Raw genomic sequence first — 21,039 nt, 5'->3', positions numbered from 1 at the left:
TGAACAACAACAACTAATAAATGTATTACTAGTAATTCAGGTAATATGTGGCTACCTTAAATAGAAGAAAACCAATAAAAATATAATGAAAAGAAATCATTTCCCCAAACTTAAAAATTAAAATTAATAATTATAAGTGATTGTTTATCTTTTGAGGTCAGGTACCATCTGGCCCTGCCTGCTTATCCTGTCCCCACCCCTGCTGCAGGTGTTTATCCCTCCAGTTCAGCCATATTGATTTTTGGCCCCTCAAAACCAGCCATACTCTCACCAACTACAGTGTCTTTGCATTGATTATTCTTTAGCATTGGTCAATGAGAGAACACTCTTAAAAATGCTAGGGAACTGAATAATACAACACATACAGGACAATCAGCTAAAAACAAGAGAAACTACGCTTTCCTGAAGACTATTCTAGAATTTCACTGGAATCACTAAACATTTGGTCATTGATCTGGGTATCCAAGGTCTTGTCCTGGTATCAAACTTTAATTCTATGATCTTACATAAAATATTTAACAGAAATGTGACTCAGTTTTCATCTATAAAATGAAACAAAAATTAGCATGGTAGCAGGAACATGTGGGTACATATGCCAGCATCTCTTCACTTCTACAACTTCCAAAAAGGAAAAAAGTTACTGTCAAGAACATGATAAATATACCAAATCAGCACCTAAATTGCTGAATGCAGTTCATGCCTGTATTTGTTCTGTGACAGGAATATAGCAAAATTTTCTTCTAAACACCTACCTTTACCAAATCTAAATTCTTTGTACCCCACCAGATATCTTAATAGTGCTACATTTATCTATAGCTCTCCTTTGTAAAAAAAAGTCATCCAGCATACATATTTATGAATAAATGGGATAATAAATGGGGAAGAAGTATGGCCACCTTGAATACTGTTTAAACCCATTCTTCTTTCTTTTTTAATAGTGACCTCTATTTTCTAGCCACAGCAATCAGAGAAGAAAAGAAAGGAATCCAAATTGCTGCTTTCCTTGAGGTGGTACTTTCAGACATGAGGAGCTGACCTCATCTAGGCTTCATTCTGGAGAAGGCAATGGCACCCCACTCCAGTAGTCTTGCCTGGAAAATCCCATGGACAGAGGAGCCTGGTAGGCTATAGTCCATGGGGTCGCTGAGGGTCGGACAAGACTGAGCGACTTCACTTTCACTTTTCACTTTCATGCATTGGAGAAGGAAATGGCAGCCTACTCCAGTGTTCTTGCCTGTGTGTGAAAGCCTTGGGCATCTCTGTCTAAGTTTTGATGAACTGATCCCCTCTTCTCTTTTGCTCTTTGAAACATCATCCATTTAGTACTCTTGCCTTCAATTACCCATTTTGAGTGCCATGTCTTTCCTATCTTGAACCTTGACTAAAACGGGGGGTGATAGGCTGGACCTTACCACCACCTTTGAGTCACCTTGTGAGGTCTGAGAGTCAGGCCAACATGAAGGAGAGAGGAGCCAAGGGAGGAAGAGGGACTGAGTCCTGGCTCCACTGGCTGACCACCTGACTTCAGTGATGCCCAAGGCTTTCACACACAGAATTTTTGTTTTTTATTATGTAATCCAGTATATATATTTTTCTTTGCTCAAAACATCTTGAGCTGACGTTTCAATAGCTTGAAACAGAAGTCTTAATGAAGGTGTTACTAAAAATATAGCTCTAAAGAGAAGACACCTGGATCCCTGATGGTAAAGACTCTACATATGACTTAAATGCAGAACTACCTTCTAGTTCCATTCTCCCTGAGGCCTGATCCTACAGCTGATTCTGTTTTCAGATTTCTCTGAGATTCTGTCTCCCATACACACTACGTGGGTATTACAATATTCATTGTCTTTACTGTAGTTAGCATTAGTGAGTCTCTGTTTCTTGGAGCAAAGTGAACATCATAAAACAGTTCCCATTTTACACATAAGAAAATGGATGCCAAGATAAATGAAGAAACTTCATCTAAGTCAAAGGTAATGTCAAACGTGGACTTGGCAGGCAGGTCTTCTGGCCCAGGGCCTTTCCATGCTACCCCAGCTTTCTTGTGTTCCCTTGTCTCCTTCCCTTATGCTTTCCCCTTCCTATTTGCTCTGAAATGTGGCCCTGCTGCCTTAGTAGTCTAGGTTGTGTCCGTTTATCTAAGGGCACTGATGCTCACCAACTGTCAGAGAAGAAAAGTCATGCTGCTAAGTCGCTTCAGTCGTGTCCGACTCTGTGCGACCCCAGAGACAGCAGCCCACCAGGCTCCCCCGTCCCTGGGATTCTCCAGGCAAGAACACTGGAGTGGGTTCCCATTTCCTTCTCCAATGCATGAAAGTGAAAAGTGAAAGTGAAGTCGCTCAGTTGTGTCTGACTCAGCGACCCCATGGACTGCAGCCTACCAGGCTCTTCCGTCCATGGGATTTTCCAGGCAAGACTACTGGAGTGGGGTGCCATTGCCTTCTCCATGGGCTTATCTTTTTCTGAGTTTCCATCCCTTGTCACTCATTTGCATTTAGCACGTGCTACCCTATGAAAGTTTGGGAGATGTTAGATAATGTTAACTTGTACTTTTATTTAGCTCCCCAAGTATTCATAACTTACCATCTCAGGTGAGAGTACATTTATCTTGTATCGGATTCATCCTGGAAAAGTCTCTAGTACCTAGAACAGTATTTAGTTCACATTAGAGAATCAGTGTCCAGTATCCAGTGAGTATCCATCGACATGATTGACTCAAAGCATCTTATATTAGGCAAAATGCTGAGGAAGCTGCTGTGACACATGATAGTGGCTCCAACATGACAGAAGTTGACCTACCCCACAGCCCGGAAGTGGGCGAACAGTCCAGGGTAGTAGGCAGGTAGCTCTGTTCTATGAATTGATGCAGGGACTCCGGGTCCAGCTTCTTACTCTGCCATTCTGCTTATGGTTAGAGCTGGCTCACTCATACCACGTTCACATCTTGGCATAAGGAAAGGAGGAAAGGGAAAGGGAAGGGAAAGCAGGTAGTTTTCTTATTAAAATGTGACTTGAGTGCGCACATATTATCTCCGCTTGTAGCTAATTGGCTAAAACATTGTCACATGTTCAAACGGACTTGCAAGTGATGTTGGGAAATATAGAATATAAATGGTCAGCCGTGTGGCTTGATAAAACTCAGAGCTCTATTGTTAAAGACAAGAAAGACCATGTAATATCCAGTGAAATGACTAAATTTTTAAAAGAGCGGGTGGGAGAAATCCTTGGTCATTCCTGTCCTAGGTATTTACCTAAGAGTAATCAAACCTGTGTCCACAGAAAGACAAGGAGATAAATGTTCATGGGAGTCTTAGTCATAATAGCCAAAAACAGGAAACAGACCAAATGTTCATCAACAGAATGTTTAAACATGTCATGGGCTATTCATCCAATGGACTATTACTCAGCAATTAAAAAGGAACAAAACTGCTGATACATGAAGCAACCAAGGTTGACTTACCCATTTAGCATTGTAGGCACAGTGCCCAGGCCCATGAAAATGTTTTAATTTCTTTTAAAATCAGAAGGAAAAAATGAACTTTTAGGTTGATGAAAATGTTTTATTACATAATATATATTTGTCATTATAGCAACACAGTTATAAGAGATAAATTTTATTTTTTATGAAGGAAGGGGCTCATTGAAGTGCATAGGATCCATGAAAGTCATAACACAGACCTACAAACAATAGAGTTGAATCTTAAAAACATTATGCTGAGCAAAAAACTTGAGACAGAAAAGAGTATGTGCTGTATGATTATATTTAATGAAGTCCTATAACAGACAAAACTAACCACTGATAGCTTAGAAAATGGTTGCCTTTGGGATGGCGGGGATTGAAGGCACTTTCTGGGGTGACAGAAATGTTCTGTATCTTGTTTCTAGTGGTGGTTGTGAAGATGAATACAGAATTATCTAAAAGCATGAAACAGGACCTTTTCCATCCATGCATTTTATTCTATGTATCCATGCTGAAGAATTGATGCTTTTGAACTGTGGTGTTGGAGAAGACTCTTGAGAGTCCCTTGGACTGCAAGGAGATCCAACCAGTCAATCCTAAAAGAAATTAGTCCTGAACATTCATTGGATAGACTGATGCTGAAGCTGAAACTCCGATACTTTGGCCACCCGATGTGAAGAGCTGAGTCATTGGAAAAGACCCTGATGCTGGGAAAGATTGAAGGCAGGAGAAAGGGATGACAGAGGATGAGATGGTTAGAAGGCATCACTGACTTGCTCATAAATTCGAGCAAGCTCTGGGAGTTGGTGATGGACAGGGAAGCCTGGCATGCTGTAGTCCGTGGGGTTGCCAAGAGTCAGACACAACTGAACAACTGAACTTAACTGATTTTATTGTATATTAATTATGACACATTTTTTAAAGAGAATTAACACTACAATGCTAATCATCTCTGCAACAGATTTGATTAATGAATTCTTGAGACAGTGTTAGCTGGCATGGTTTTAAGTTGCCTTTTAGCAGAAAAGCTCTAGGAACTCTAATAAAAGAATTCAACACTGTGGCAGACCAGCAGGGAAGGAAACACTTTGCTCTGTATCAGTTAAGGTTTTTGGTTGCAAGCAACAGAAAATAGCTCTGGTTAGCTAAAGCAGAAAATGAAACTATTGCCAAAAAAATAGAAAGGAAAGAAAGGAAAGAATAAGAGGAAGTATAATAAACAGCCTTTGAACACAGGCAGGAATTAAAGAAAGTGAAGCAAACAATCAGACCATCAGATCACTGGCAGACCCCAGGATGCCATTACCCTATACAGTTGCTCTGTCCAACCAAACTCTATCTCAGCTTCCCACAGCATCATTGTATAACCTTCCAAAGTGAAAAACTTGGATGAGAAGTGTCTGACTGGCTGAGCCTAGGTCTCACCTGCATGTAAAATAATTCCCTGGCAGTTGGGAGAGGAAACATGTTTTACTTGACTTCTAGAGTAGGAGGTAGAGCCCTGTATCCCATTAATTTTGGAATTCCCTAAAATAAGACTCGGAGAAGGAAATGGCAACCCATTCTAGTATTCTTGCCTGGAGAATCCCATGGACAGAGGAGCCTGACAGGCTACAGTCTATGGGGTCGCCAAGAGTTGGACACAACTGAATGACTAAGCACAGCACAAAATAAGACTAGTATTTGAATGCTGGGCAGCCAAAAATGACCAAAGTCCACAACACAATCTATCTCTGTTGTACAGGTTCTGGCTTATGATTCTAACTCCTGTCCAGGACTTCCAAAATCTGGGACAGTCCCAGTGTAGATAGCTATGTTCTAATCCATGGATCTTGGCTACGAAGAGTGTACAGGGGAACGGGTGTAGAAGGTTGCTTTGGCTCAACCATCTAGAACCTAAGCAGGGAAACCAGTTGTACTGGTGAGATAAGGTGAGAGCCAGAATTGCATAAGAGAAATAATTAAAAGGCAGAGAGGATGGAGGCCTTGGTGATTAATCTAGAATGTGGAAAGGCCTGCCAAAGGAGTCAAAGGGGAGAGTCGGAATTTCTGACTTGAGAGGGAAGGGGTGAAGATTGTGCAAATGAATAGACAGTGACACCCAAGAGAGGCAAGGAGCAAACTGGTTTTACTGCTGTTTGGGGGCCGCTGGAAGGGAAGGGTTACGTTTCAATGTGAATTCAAGATGAAGATGTTCAACACGCAGTTGACATTATAGGTTTTGAAAAGGGTCAAACGCAGGTCAAAGCGACTGGCCGGAGACCTTGGATTCAGGCCAGCTCAGCCCAGAGGGTGAGGAAGAACGCTGGAGAGAGGAGCCCAGAGATCCCCGACATTGAGGTAGAGGTCTCCGAGCTTTCTACCCAGATGGGCGCAGCCACGTGCTCAAGGAGCGCCTGGGCCGCACCCTCCGGCCCCACAGGGCCCCATCCCTCTGGGCGGGGCGAGCAGCGATACCCGGAAGTCACCCGGAAGACGAAGTCCCGGTAGGCGTCGAGCTGGGAGGGGCCCCGCCGAGGCGTGCCAGGGGACGAGGAACTCGGGGCTGGAGGGATGGCCAGATGTCCCGGTGCGCAGCGCTGAGCGCCGCGGCTGCGGCGGGGGTGGCGGCGCTAGTAGCCGCCTTGCTCCTGCTGCAGCCCGAGGACGTGGGGCAGGGGGCCAGCCTCAGGTAACCCCTCCGCTTGGGGGACCGAGGTGGGCTCCGTACCCCCTGTGGTTGGAAGAAGGAGGGGCCAGAGTCGGGGACAATTTGTAACGGCAATTTGTGGCACCTGGCGCAGCCCCTGTTCCAGCCCCTTCTGAGGTGTGGATTGGCTCAGGTGCTGGGGAACGGCCAGGGAGCCACGCCCTGCCGGTGACTCTGCACTTTCCCCTGGGCCCCGACTGCGGAGAAGAACCGTACCTTCCTCCAGACCAACCCACCCACCTTTGTTCCGGGGAAAGCACGGCCGCCCCTTAAACGTCCCGAGACCAGCACCTGTTAATGTTATTTTTGCAGCATGGCCGAGACAGAAGCCCTGCCGAAGCTTCGGGAAGACTTCAGGATGCAGAATAAATCCGTCTTTATTCTGGGCGCCAGCGGGGAAACCGGCAGAGTGCTCTTGAAAGAAATTCTGGAACAGGGCCTGTTTTCCAAAGTCACGCTGATTGGCCGGAGGAAGCTCACGTTGGACGAGGAAGCTTATAAAAACGTGGTGGGTATTTGCGCTGTGACTCAAAAGTGTCCCCGCAGTGTTTCTGCAGGGTGAGGGTATTTTCTGCGGGATGGCTTGCGGTGGCCCCAGGAGGTGTTCGGACTTCCCTCATAGCTCAGTTGGTAAAGAATCTGCCTGCAATGCAGGAGACCCCGGTTCAGTTCCTGTGTTGGGAAGATCCCCTGGAGAAGGGAAAGGCTACCCACTCCAGTATTCTGGCCTGGAGAATTCCATTGACTGTATAATCCATGGGGTCGCAAAGAGTCGGACACGACTGAGCAACTTTCACTTCACCTCAAGAGGTGTGCAAGTGTGACCACGATTGGTCTATGAGAGGCTTTACTGGAAGCTGGATTGTATGTCCGAGTGGGCTTCCTCCTCACTTGAACAAAGCCCTTCTTTCAGTCCAGACCCCCATAAGGTGGAGCCTAGGTGAAAGGGAGGCCAGGGAGGAAGAGAAGAGCCACGTTGCCATGGCTTCTAGAGAAAACAGTCCTTGGGCAATTTTCTCAACCCCATTGCTTGTTTTGTTTACCTGTCCACTCCACACTAATGTCAGTGAATCAGTTTCTGGAGTGGGAAACACTTTCTGGCACTGAGAGGTGCGGTTTTTCAGCTGCAAGAATTTGCCCTGCCTGACTTAGGGCTGCAGGCTTGTGTCTGTAAGTTGAATCATCCTTTTCCTGTCACTTACACTTTCTTGGTTGACCCACTGACACAGCAGATTGCAGTCTGGTGCTAATTCTCTAAATATCTGAAGCTTGATCTTGGTGGAAATTTGTAAAGGGAGTAATTTGTAAACTGTGGTAAATTAAACTGTGGTGTAATTCTGATATCTCCAACTGTTGCCACAGGTTTCACAGGCAGAACATTCCAGTTAACAACTGTCTAACAGATGAATGTCCTTGACTCCTGCAGGTCATTTTGCATATGTTTTTGGTCTCAGGATTTTTCTGTTCCAAATGGACATCTTTGTTCAGACGTAGGCAGGTAATATGTGATCTTCATAGTCTGACTTCATGGGGCATGAAGTTGGACACTTCTGGCCGTTAGAAACAAATGGAGTTCTGAGCTTTGATGGTCGAGTTTTGGTGGCACTTCTTTTGCTCAGGCACTTTCTGTAAGCATTCTTTTCTTCAGCACTGGGTACAGTGCCAGGAAAATGCTTTTGAAAGAGAGGGAAAAGCAACATTTTATGTAAACTCCTGGATGATGGGAACTTCTGAAACTTTTCTTTTTTAAATTTCACAGCAAACTTAAGAGGTTAGATGGAGTTTCATGAATGTTCATGAGTGTGAGAATTAGCAAGGGTGCTTATCAAAAGTGCAGTGTTGGCATGAGACCTAGGAATATGGCTTTTTGTCAAGCACCTGCTGCCTGATTGTAGTGCTGGTTTAGACTGAAAGAAAGATTATCTTTCACATTTTATTGCCGAAGGAACACATTTTATTGCTAAGGCATATGAATAACTTGGCCAAAATGATTATCATGCCTAGTAAGCAGCAAACCTAAGACTCAAACCTAGGTTTTGAGATTCCAGAAACCATTTCCTTCCTTGACATTATACCTCATTGGTATTTCTCCTGGTAATATACAGAGAAGTCTTTTATTTTTCCAGAGAGAAAATTATATTTGAACCTGGCTTAAGAGAGCTAGATCACCTGTAGTCCAGTTGTGTGTAGTGTAGACATTTAAGTACATTGTTGATGTTTAAATTTAGATTTATTGCTTTTTCTGGAAGAAAATGAGCTTGCAAAATGTGATGTTAAGTGAATTGACTCTACTAATATTCTCTCATTTATTCTTTAAATCTAGAGGGGGTATTTTTTTCCTGTTTGTTTTGTTTTAATAACATCAAGTAATATACAACTATGTCTCTGTTGTCTAGAATCAAGAAGTGGTGGACTTTGAGAAACTGGATGACTATGCTTCTGCCTTTCAAGGTCATGATGTTGGATTCTGTTGCCTGGGTACCACCAGAAAAAAAGCTGGGGCGGTAAGGAAGAAATACACCCTTTTCCCTTTTCTCTTGTCAGTCACGTCAAAGATTCTGTTTTTGCTCCCCCTTTTGCTTTCTATTTGCTGTGCTTAATTAGCACATTAATTAGCTAATATTAGCACTTAACACTTAAGATTCCATGTGCTGCCCTAGTATTTGCTATACTTTGAATAGTACTGATAAATTCATCTTTCCTTCAACATAATCCTTGAGTTCATATCCCATCATAGATATTTCATGGTCTTGCCTTTTGCAAATATTGTGGTCACTCCATCCTCTAACTAAGGTTTGAGTAAAAGTAACTGGCTCATGCTCTTAGCAGTAAGTGTTTTTGTTTCTTTATAAATGATTTAAATTGATCTCTCTCACTTGAGTGATTTGCTTCAACCTATTTCCATGCAGAGCCTTAAGCTTCTGTGCTAGAACATCAGAACAGAGGCACGATTCAGCTAGCTTCCAGTGATGACTCAGCCTCCAGCGATGATTCAACCCCTGTGGTGATTCAGCCTTAACTGACTCGGAACTGTCTTTACACACATTTTATTTGCTTTTTAATGATAAATTGCATTCTAAATTGCATTGACCTCTATCTAGAAGTCAAACTTTACTATACAGTTAGAAATCAAAGCTTACTATGTAGATCCTGGGCAAGTGTTAATGCATACATCTTATTTGATTCATACCTTGACTATAGTTTATCTCTCTGACAGAATTTACTTGCTGGAGTTAAACATGTCTGTTAATATGCAGGACGACGATGGTCCCATGTGGGCTTACCATAGGTTTATAAACAGGCCCAGGCATCAGAATCATTCAGAGAACACACAGTTAAGAACTATTGATTTATATCAACCAAGAAGTTAGGCTCAGATATATTTCTCTGGACGATCCAAAGAATAATTGTATTTATGCTTTCATTAGGGATGAATTTCCAGATTTTCTGTAGTTTTGCCATGTGCCCAGAGGAACAGTCTGGTTTATGAGTTCTTTGCTGAGAAGTGAGGATTATCAAGAAGTTTGACTCTCCCAGGAATTGGCATATCATCTCTCCAACGAAGGGTCATTTTCCTGCCGAGCAGCTCATGCAGTCTTTTCTTTCCCAGGGACAGTCACAAGCCTTGTGTCCTCTAAAAGCATGGAAAAATTTTTGTTCTAGTACACTGCAGGTTCCACGGTCTCAACTGCCAACCTGACTTTGGTGGTGACTCAGCAAAATAAAAAACACTGCATTAGGCATAGAGCGGTTGATTTTCATGACAGAAGGCAAATCTCATAGGGCTCTCCAGGGGAAGGTCTAAATTGTTTTATTGCATTCAAATTGCATAATGCAATTTTAATCAGGATTTGGGTGTGTTCCCTATCTAGAATATTTTTTTGGGGGAGGGAGTTTTTTCTCCACCCCACAGGCTGCTCAATACCTTTCATTCTCCAAACAGTTTGAAAAGATAAAAGTAACTAATGAGTAAGGAAAAGACTAGTAAACCAAATATATAATCTCAGAAATTAGTTAAGGCATAAATGTTTTAAGATAGTGACAGGAAATAAGCTGACATTTCTTCCAGAAAGTCTTTTTTGTTTTTAATTTGAAACTAATTTAGATTGGATGCAGTATGAAGCTTGGAGGTTGTGATGACTTAAGGCAGTTTAAAAGAAGTGCCAGTTCACAAGTGGCTAGGTACTTGTTTGATGGGGGCCTCACCCTACCTGGTATTCTGGTCAGGAACCCTGTCAGTTTGGTTTTTTTTTTAAAAAGGTCATTGGATGGCTTTTGTAAAGTTGGTGGCTAGCTAAGTGTCATTCTGTAGCTGTTTTGTAACTGAAATAGCCCACATTTTCATCTAGAACCCGAGTTCCCAGTACAGGAACTTCAAGAAATTCAGGGTTTCTATCTCTAGTGTTGAGGTCATCAGAGTAGCCCACTTATTTCCCTCCGACCTTCATTGTATTAGTTTGCTAGGGCTGTCATAACAAAAAATGATAACCCCCGTGGCTGAAACAACAGGAATTTCCTATCTCCCAGGCCTGAAGCCTGCACATCTGAGATTGGGGTATTGACAGTGTTGGTCGCTTTTGAGGGCTGGGAAGGAAGGATGCTTTCCAGGCTTCTCTCTTTGACCTGCAGATGGCTGACTTCTCCCTGTGTCTCTTCTCATAGCGTTTTTCCTACGTACTTGTGTGTGCATGCTAAGTCACTTCAGTCTGTCTGACTCTATGCGACCCTATGGACTATAGCCTGCCAGGCTCCTCGGTCCGTGGGATTCTCCAGGCAAGAATACTGGAGTGAGTTGCCAGGCCCCTCTCCAAGGGATCTTCCTGACCCAGGGGTCAAACTGGAGTCAATGTCTCCTGCACTGGCAGGTGGGTTCTTTACCACTAGTGCCACTGCCTGTGGCAGTGTTCAAATTTCTCCTTTTTATAACAAGTCTAGTCGAACTGAATTAAGAACCACCATACTCAGTATGGGGCTTCCCTTGTGGCTCAGACTGTAAAGAATCTGCCTGCAATGCGGGAGACCTGGGTTCAGTCCCTGGGTCAGAAGGGTATAGCTTCCTGGAGGGTATCCCCTGGAGAAGGGTACAGCTACCCACTCCAGGATTCTTGCCTGCAGAATTCTGTGGATAGAGGAGCCTGGCTGGCTATAGTCCATGGGGTTGCAAGGAGTTGGACATGACTGAGCAACTACTCAGTATGACCTCATCTGAACTAATTACATCTGCAAACAAGGGTACATTAACTGGGGATTAGGCCTTCAACATATGAATTTTGAGGTTGCAACCTCAAATACAGTCTACCAAGATTTCTACTGACACTGGTGCTAGGGTCTGTTAGCCCGTCTTGAGCTGTTTGCAAAACCATTTCCTTTAGCAGCAGCTGGTGAGATGCTGATCTTCTTTTCACATTCACACGCCATAGTTGTCTAATCAGTGCAGGGACTTCATGACCTAATCCAGATGTGTTGTATCAGAGGTTGACTTCATGACCTGGCCCTAATCCAGATGTGTTGTATCTGAAAGCGTGTTTTTAATAGGCTTCTTGGGGGGTTCTGATGCAGCCAACTCTCTTCCTCGTGCTGGGCCTGCTTTCAGGAGGCGTTGGGCAGTGTTAGTCCTCCTCACCTGCTGGTTTTCCAGGAACTGTTGACCCAGGTGACCTTCACATTGCTTTGGTATGTAACTTACGTGCCAGTGAACTTTGAAATATCCCTTGAAAACCAGATCTACATTGGCTGTAAGTGAAGTGCAAAAAACTCACAGGTGCCACTGAGAATGGGGCTTTCTCCTTATTAAGAGAAGGATTTGGTTAGTGAGTTTGAAGGGGGTGTTATTGTAGTTTCTTCTTTTCATTTATCTCCTCACCAGCTCAGCACAGGATTCCGAAGTCCAGGCTTTTGGAGTCTGTCAAATGAACGGTGCCATTAATGTGATTAACACAGCTACTGTCACGTTTATTAGGCATCATTGAATCTCTGGGCTTCTGATTCTAATAATACACTCTTCTAAACCAGGCGCTTGCACACTGCTGTGGGCCGAATACAGCCTGCCTGTTTTTGAATAGCCCTTGAGCTACGAATGTTTTTATATTTTTAAGTGGTTAAAAATTTTCAAAGAGGAAAAATGTGTCATGACACATGAGGATGTAAGAAATTCAAATTTCTGTATCCATAAGTAAAATTTTATTGAAATATTCTCATTACTTTATCTATTATTAATGGCTACATTTGCACAGTGATGGCAGAGCTGTGTAATTACAGTTGTAAATCTGCAAATATTTACTGTCTTATCCTATAGAGGGAAAGTTTGCCAGCCCCTGTTGTCACCTCTACTGTTTTCTTTGATGTCTAGAAGGGGACTTGTGAAGTGGTGAGGTCCCAGATGGTTCAGGGAACCCAGATTATAGGCTCTGTTTGGATACCGAGTGGCTATGGGGCCTTGGGTATGCCAGTTAGCTCCTGTGGACCACGGCCTCCTTGTCTGTGCTGAGAGGGAGATGACCACTGCAGCTCCTTTGGCCTGCAAAATTCTTTGACTTTTAAAACACAGAGAAAAGAGTGCTCCGAATGGAAAAAAAAAATGTGTGAGAACATGGAGATTGACTCAGGAATCTGTAAGATTTTGTTTTTCTCTCCAGAGCTCCTTTGCTCACCAAGACCTTGCTTCCTACTCTGTACATGAAGTACAGATGTGCTCTCCAGGACAGGAACAAATGGGGTCTCAGGTCATACCGTCCATTGTTGGTCAGCATCTCTTTGTTTTCTAGTCTGATTTGTAGGGTTGGATTGAAAAGGGAGTGGAGGAGAAAGAATCTGAAGCAGAAATACGGCCAAGTGGGACCCTTTGCGGGATGATAGATCCTCCTTTCTTGGAAAAGATTCTTCTTGACCTTGCGTCATTCCCGCTGCTTGCTTGTCGTATCAGTCAGAATTGAAATACTGTGTCAGGAGGAATTATTCCTAAGGCACAGTGTTCCCAGTGTGCAGGCGTTGGCAGATTAGAAAGAATACTTAGTAGCTTTGGATTGTCATAAGACTTAAAGAGTAATTAGAGAATTTATCTCCTTAGATGTTTGTGGAGCTCACAAAGCTCTCTCTGCTGTGTCATATCAGTACATTGTGTTTATTCTTTTGAGCTGGTACTGGAAAAGGAAATTTATAGTGGCAATTTATTTAATCAATTCCTTTTTCTAGAAGGACTCTGATTCCTCTCTTAGGGTAAAACACACCGACTGTGGATCGTAAAGACACAATAATATAATGGACTTAATGCTCTCAGAAGAGACGTCTTTTTTTTCCTGCTATATGGTTAGGGAAACTAAATATGATTTTTCTGAAAATTGTGTTTCTGGGATATGGAGTAGCGTGTTTTGGTTTCTTTTTCTATTGCGTTTTTATTTGAGTTGCTAGAGAACAAGAAAGGGTGTTAATAATTAGATTTTAAAGATAGCTCCCATCGGTCTATAAACAGCATCTTCCTCACTCCAGAGAAAACCAGTTGTGTGTCGGTGTCTCTGACTCCGTCGCTGGGATCCACGTTTAGTTTGGTTTCCAAGTCCTTGAAAGCCGTTGACCCCTTTGCTTTTGAGTTTCATTCACCAGCTAAAAGGCCACGCATCAGGGTGGGGGAAGTGAAATTCAAAGTTTGTGGGCTTGGAAAAATGCGTATTTATAATCAGCTTGAGGGCTCAGAGGATTTGTGAAATCGTTTTGGATTAACAGCCATTGATTGCTAATAAAACAGTATTTCGCTTTGTCCAGAGAACAGCGGTGGAGAAAGGTATGGGCACCTTGTCAACAGGGCCCATTGAGCAGGGCTGATGGGCCAAGCGTGGGGGTCGCAGCAGCAGCAGCGTGGGTGCTCGTCCCGCAAGGAGCCCTTGTCAGCCCTTTGCCAGGCGGGTGACAGGAGGGACGCCAGAGGCTGATGGCTGGGGTGCTATTGATGTGCCTTAGCTGACTAATCAGATTGAAAAAAGTCCCATGGTATTTATGTCACTTTAATTTTCATCAAACAATCAGAGACGACAGGACTCTATTAAGGAGAGGTTGATCCAGAACTAAAGCCAAATAAATTGGGGTCTCAGTTTAATCAAATTATCCCTTTACTGGCCCTGGATTAAGTGAGAGGCACGGCGTCGGTCTAGAGCCTTGTGATTGGCTGAAGCTTTCCCTTATTTTTAAAGACGCTGATGAAAGAAGAAACCTTTTTTAACAGATAGTTCTAATAATCCTTCTAAGAAATAGTGCTAAACCAGCAGCAGCAACAAAAAGGAATTTCACTAGTCACCAATGTAATTTTATTGGAAATCATGGACCTGTTACCAAAATCAGAGTTCTGCTGAATTGGAGTGAGGGGAAGAAAATAGATATGGAAGAGAAGTAGAGTGTTTTCGAATTTTTTGGTGTCATTTTGGGTGGTTCTTGGCACATTTTCAGCACATGTAAAATCTCAATTCAGAGAATGGCTCCGAGGAGATCAGTCTCATCCCACTGTCAGAGTGTGCTGAGTATTAAAGTCAGCGTGCTGCACACCCATTAAGAAAAGCAGCAAGAGGGAACTGCGATCAGTGTGTAGGGTGGGTCTTCGAGTCCAGTATTAGGATTGAATCTCAAAGTCTACAACCCAAAAGGAGATGGGGATGATAACCTGGCTAAGAGTTAAGGTTATATCATCTAGAAAAAGGAAAGGCAAAGGAACAACAGACCTGTCCTGCAGGTCGTGGACATAGTCAAAGATTCTCTGTGGGGAGTGATGAGAAGAGAGGACAAAACAGGATTCTGGGGTAACAGTGATGCTCTGTTTCAGGGTCTGGGAGCTGGTTGCAGAAGACGTTTAGCTTATGAACACTTTATAGCCAGTCCTATACTGAGAATATGTTTTCTTTTATGATCTACTGCCATACAAAGTCTGGAAAGTTCGCTTGGGCCCCTTGTTTTAGAATTGAATTCTGTATTAGTTTCCTATTGCTGCTGTAACAAATTCCCTCAAAGTTAGTGGCTTAAAACAATGTAAATTTATCATCTTCTGGTTAGCAGGCTGATGTGGATTTTGCTGAGATAAAATCAAGGTGTTGACAGGGCTGCATTCTCTTCTGCGGCTCTAGGGAAGAATCCATTTCTTTACCGTTTCTGGCTCTAGAGGCTGCGGGGGTTCATGGTCCCTTCCTCTATCTTTAAGGCCAGCAATGAGGGATCCAGTGCCCCTCACACTGCCTGACTCCAATCTCCTTTTCTGCTACCCTTTTCCACTATAAGGACTCTTGTGATTACATTGGGCCCACTTGGATAATACAGAATAAGCTTTTTCAGCGTCAAGGTTGTTGTTACTGAATGTTGTTGTTCAGGCGCTAAGTCGTGTCCGACTCTTTGCGACCCCATCAAACTGTGGAAAATTCTTAAAGAGATGGGAATACCAGGCCACCTTCCATATCTCCTGAGAATCCTGTATACAGGTCAACAGTTAGAACCGGACATGGAACAAAGGACTGTTTCAGAATTGGGAAAGGAGTACCTCAAGCCTGTGTATTGTCACCCCACTTATTTGATTTATATGCAGAATAAATCATGCAAAAGCCCAGGCTGGGGTGAATAATAAGCTGGAATCAAGATTGCTGGGAGAAACATCAACAACCTCAGATACACAGATGATACCACTTTAATGGCAGAAAGTGAAGAGGAACTAAAGAGCCTCTTGATGAGGGTGAAAGACGAGACTGAAAAAGCTGGTTAGCAGCCGTAAGTCCACCTGCACCCTTCATTCACCTTGGCCGTGCAGCCTCGAGCACATTCACAGGTGTGGGGATTAGGATGTAGGCATCTTTGAGGGGCCAGTATTCTGCCTGCCACAACAATGGATTAGTCCTGTCATTAGCTGGAGATGGTGTGAGGTAAGAAGGAACATGGGTACAAGTGGGAAGCCCTGCTTAGAGAGTCGGGAATTTGCATCCTGCTCTCAGCTCTCTCCCTTATTAGCTGGGAGTTCTTGGATTGCTGGACCTTGTGGTCGGTCACATCTCCACAGTGAGGGGGTTGGCTGTGATGTTTCCAAAAGTGCCTTCTATCTATCCTATGAAAGATACATACATTTAGGGTCAAAAACTACGAGAGGGCAGATTTTGTAAAATTCATTTACTCTTAATTGAAGGATAACTGCTTTACAGAGTTTTGTTGTCAAGCATCAGCAAGAATCAACCTTAGGCACACCCATGTGCCCTCCCTCCCAAACCTCCCTCCCATCTCTCTCCCCGTCGCATCCCTGTAAATGGTTACAGAGACTCTGTTTGAGCAGATTTTTAATTAAAAACAAACAAACAAAAAATCACTGGGACAGTAATCCAGCCTTCAGATTTGGAATCTTCCTTATGTGTAACCTCATTATATAATTGTGGGTACTTGTGAAGTTCAACTTCAGTGGATTTTAGACTTCTTTTCAGCTGTCCTGAATTTGAAGATGCCTGGCTTTGTGGTGGTCCCAAGAAGCTATTACACGGAATTCTCTTTTCTGGATACAGGCATGTGTCCTTCAGTTAGACCCTAAAAATAAAAATGAATCCGTATTCTCTTGTTTACAGCATCCTCTCCCCTCCTCCTTTGACTGCCTCTTATTTTTTTCCTAGTTGGATTTGCCTTTTTTCTGCTTTCACTGGACTTTTATTCATTCCAGTATTTTTGGAGCACCTACCATGTACTGGGTGTGTACAGATGCTGAGATGTGAACTAAGAAAGACCCAACTGCTACCCTCACTGGACTGAGTCTAGATCAGGGGTCTCCCAACATTCTTAATTATATGTTGTTGTTTATTCAGCTTTTTTGTGACTCCATGGACTGTAGGCTACTAGGCTCCTCTGTCCATGGAATTTCCCAAGCAAGAATACTGGAGCATGTTGTCATTGCCTTCTCCAGGGGATCTTCCCATCCCAGGGATCGAACCTATGTCTCCTGCCTGTCAGGTAGATTCTTTAACACTGAGCCACCTGGGAAACCCCCTTGATTATACACCTGTCAGTAAAAAATTTGCAGATGTACTCCTTACTAACATGTAAAGTGAAAGTGAAGTCGCTCAGTCATGTCCGACTCTTTGCGACCCCATGGACTGTAGCCTATCAGGTTCCTCCATCCATGGGATTTTCCAGGCAATAGTGCTGGAGTGGATTGCCATTTCCTTCTCCAGGGGATCTTCTCGACCCAGGAATCGAACCAGGGTCTCCCACATTGCAGGCAGATGCTTTACCGTCTGAGCCACCCGGGAAGTAAAGTATGTTGTAAAACATAAAAGTTGGAAGTTAAATAGACGTCATTCTCATAGTGCCTGGATAGTGTTGGCAGCCATTCTTCTGAGACACTACCATGTTAAAGTTAACACTGAAAAAAACAGAGAAGACAGGAGGAGGGTGGTAAGACTGTAAGTGACCAAAGACACAGAAACATGAGGCTAAACACCGTTTGCAAGCCTCATGATATTATCGTTCCTTTTGTTGGTTGCAGATTTGCTCGGTGTCTGTGTTTCAGTGTCACTGTCCTTGTTTTTCATCACAGTCTGGTCTTGCTACCGAAGCTGGAACATCCATCCTGAGCGTCATATCGGAGCCCTTCCCAGGGTCTGAGCCGGATGTTCATGTTTTACTCTGATTCATTTTGCTTGGATCCCCTCCCCTCCCCACCGCTGACTGCTTACCTGCCACCCAAGCTGAGGAGTAATTTTTAAGATGAACTCACAGCTGTTTGGAAAAACTCATTCTTTTTGCCCTTAGGAGGGATTTGTCCGTGTTGATCGTGATTATGTCCTGAAGTCTGCAGAGCTGGCGAAGTCTGGAGGGTGCAAGCATTTCAACTTGCTCTCCTCTAAGGGAGCTGATAAGTCAAGCAATTTTTTATATCTGCAAGTCAAGGTTTGTGCATGTTTCTGTCTTTTATGTACTTTGGGGAACCCTGGCTTTTTGGCAGTAATAATATAAAAATGCTAGGTAATACCAAAATGCATTAAATGCATTATGTTTTGCATTTTTTATAGCTGCAGGGACTGCTCTTTTGCAGGGTTATATTTAGTAATCAAGAGTGATTTGAAAGATAATTTCCAGTGTCTTCCCCTTTGTTGATTATCTGGTAAGCATGAAATGAAATGTTGCCATCTCTGGTATTAAAGATCCTCAGAACTCTAGCATTAGAAGAGACTTTGAGATAGTTCAGCACATCTTTTTCATTTTCTACTGCATGTCATCTCTTCCTTCACTCTCCAGACTCTAGAATCTAAAACTCTGGAAGAGGATATTTACAAATATTGAGACCTGCAGAAGCAGATTGTCTTCAAAACCCCAAGTTACTCTTGTTAGCATTACAGCAAGTCGGTCTTGATTACATAATAAATGTGTCTTTTGCTAACAGGGGGAAGTGGAAGCTAGAGTTGAAGAGTTAAAATTTGATCGTTATTCCATATTTAGGCCTGGGTAAGTATTCCTACTGCCTAGGAGTACCCCTTTAAGTTAGTTATTCTCTAGGAGCTGGTTTTTCGTTTGAAGAGACTGACAAATAAGATATCTATGATGTGAATAGAAGTTGTATGGAGGGAGAGCACTTCCTCGAAGAACCCAGCTTTGGGCTTTCAAGAAAGGGGTAGATGCCACGTTGTTGGTGCCACGTTCAGAATAGTCTGGAATTTCCTGGGTAGCGTTTGCTGCCTTCTTCAGAATCCTCTTCATGCCCAAATAAGACTGTTTTCACACTGGATTGGTGTTTGGGCTGTCCTAACAGAGTAACACCACAGAATGGGAGGTTACCAGTCCAAGATCAAGGTACCATCAGGGTTAGTGTTGGGTGACGTCACACTGGGGATTAGGGCTTTATCATGAATCTGGGGAGACACAGTTCAATTAACATCCTGTATGGTGTGAGACTCCGGGAGATAGGGGAGGAAGGGGAAGCCTGGTGTGCTGCAGTCCATGGGGTCGCAAAGAGTTGGACAGGACTTAGTGACTGAGCAACAACAACAATGGTCTGAATGCAATTTACCATCTCTTCCCCTGCTTTTCTTTTTCTCTTTAGAGTTCTCTTATGTGATAGGCAGGAATCTCGCCCAGGTGAATGGCTGGTTAGGAAGTTCTTTGGCTCCTTACCAGAATCTTGGGCCAATGGGCACTCTGTGCCAGTGATAACTGTGGTCAGAGCAATGCTGAACAACGTCGTGAGACCAAGTGACAAGAAGAAGGAACTGCTGGATAACAAGGCCATCCATGACCTGGGGAAAGCTGATGACTCTCTCAAGCCATGACCACACTGGAGAAATGTTTTTTTTTTTATTGTCAGATTCAACACCTACCAGCTAATTGGTAATTTCAGAGTCTTAAAAAAAAATGTGCTTTGACTATGGTTTTCAGTTTTTGTCCAGTCAAAAAATTATTGTGCTCTGCCTCAGTGTTTTAGAACCTGGGGCTTACCTCATGGCTCAGATGGTGAAGAACCTGCTTGCAATGTGGGAGACCCAGGTTCAGTCCCTGGGTGGTGAAGATCCCTGGAGAAAGAAATGGCTACCCACTCCAGTATTCTTGCCTAGAGAATTCCAAGGACAGAGGAACCTGGTGGGCTACAGTCCATGGGGTTGCAAAAAGTCAGACATGACTGAGCAACTAACATTTGCTTGCTTGTACATAAGTAGACATCACCTGGGGAGCCTTTCAAAAATAGAGATCCACCAGCTCTCTGGTGGCCTAGTGTCTGATATTCTGCACAGAAATAAGGGGTTCATAGGAGGGCCCGAGTCAGAATTTTCTGACTCAGAACTTTTGCGTTATGGGCACAGGAATCTGTTGTTGAAGCTTAATGTTCTGATGCCGCTGGCACAGAGGCCAGCTTTGAAATGCTTTTCTGCAAAGTCACAGCAGCAGTGCACACTTTATGTATCATGCAGATGAGTTCTGAACTAAAATTGTTTACATTTGTGTCTTTGAGTTACCCTGTGCTGACTGAGTGTTCAATGTGTAAGTGAATATTGTGCCTTACTACTTCTTTTGGATATATAATAAAAGTTACTATGTAGCCGAGCTTATATAATTCATGGGAGAATTAAATAGAATAATTAATATGAATGGATAAGTCGTGGGTACCCTTAGATTGTTAGAAAATGCCCAGGTTTCATTCAGAATATGCAGTGCATTGACCAGTGGGGTGATAGAATAGCAGCTAATATTTATCAGGGGATTGCGAAATGCCAACTTTTATACATGCTGTCTGTCCTTTAACCCTCCAAGCAATCCTTATAATTCACATCATCCCCATATCTCAGATGGGGAAACTGAGGCTCACTGTGGCTAAGTGCCTTGCCCAAAGGCCCAAAGCTAAAGCCAGGAAATAGCAGAACCAGGATTCTAACCCAAGTCAGCCTGAATCCATAGCTTCTGTTTTCAGCCACTCGGCAAGAGGGTCCAGTGTCCGTGTATTTCCAGGAAATTCCACCTAATTGTTACTGGATCAGTACATGCCATGGATGCATAAGATAGAAATATTTGAGTTTCTCTATTGGTCTAGGATTTCTCTAATGATTAACCACAAAATGTTCACATAGCCAGTTAACATGTCTCAAAGTGCTTCACTTTAAAAACTATGGAGAAGGAAAGGAAGATGCAGAAGGAAAGGTCAGAGTCAAGAGGAGCACACATCATGGGGCAAAGGATAGCAGTGAAATTCGTCTTAACTTCTGTGCTGGGGGAAGCCAAGTAGTGAATCTCAAGCTTCAGTGGACGCCAGAAGATACAGGCTATCCCCTTTAATGTGTGTGTGTGTGTGTTGTGCTTATTTGCTCAATCATGTTGGACTCTTTGCGACTCCACGGACTGTAGCCCGCCAGGCTCCTCTGTCCACGGGGATTCTCCAGGCCAGAATATTCAAGTGGGTTGC

At 43.4% G+C, this 21,039-nt stretch overlaps 1 protein-coding gene across 4 annotated transcripts; it reads left to right on the top strand.

Annotated features, from left to right (window-relative positions):
* The first annotated feature begins 5,930 nt into the window (after nucleotides 1–5,930).
* On the top strand, nucleotides 5,931–20,186 carry HTATIP2 (HIV-1 Tat interactive protein 2). Of its 4 annotated transcripts, none has more exons than XM_005891850.3 (6): nucleotides 5,931–5,949; nucleotides 6,465–6,660; nucleotides 8,549–8,656; nucleotides 17,904–18,041; nucleotides 18,535–18,596; nucleotides 19,192–20,186. In XM_005891850.3, exons 2-6 carry the CDS (start codon nucleotides 6,466–6,468, stop codon nucleotides 19,415–19,417), a joined length of 729 nt encoding a protein of 242 aa, XP_005891912.1. In that variant the 5' UTR covers nucleotides 5,931–5,949; nucleotide 6,465; the 3' UTR covers nucleotides 19,418–20,186. The 4 variants fall into 4 exon arrangements, with proteins under 4 accessions (XP_005891912.1, XP_070221176.1, XP_005891911.3 ...); XM_070365075.1 differs by having other exon boundaries at nucleotides 5,940–6,032; XM_005891849.3 differs by lacking the exon at nucleotides 5,931–5,949 and adding an exon at nucleotides 5,962–6,134.
* The last annotated feature ends 853 nt before the right edge of the window (nucleotides 20,187–21,039 follow it).

This window comes from Bos mutus, chromosome 29 (assembly GCF_027580195.1).
Source record: "Bos mutus isolate GX-2022 chromosome 29, NWIPB_WYAK_1.1, whole genome shotgun sequence".
NCBI classification, from domain to species: domain Eukaryota; kingdom Metazoa; phylum Chordata; class Mammalia; order Artiodactyla; family Bovidae; genus Bos; species Bos mutus.
Note: the sequence above shows the minus strand (reverse complement) of the source record. Positions and strands in the feature narration are given on the sequence as shown.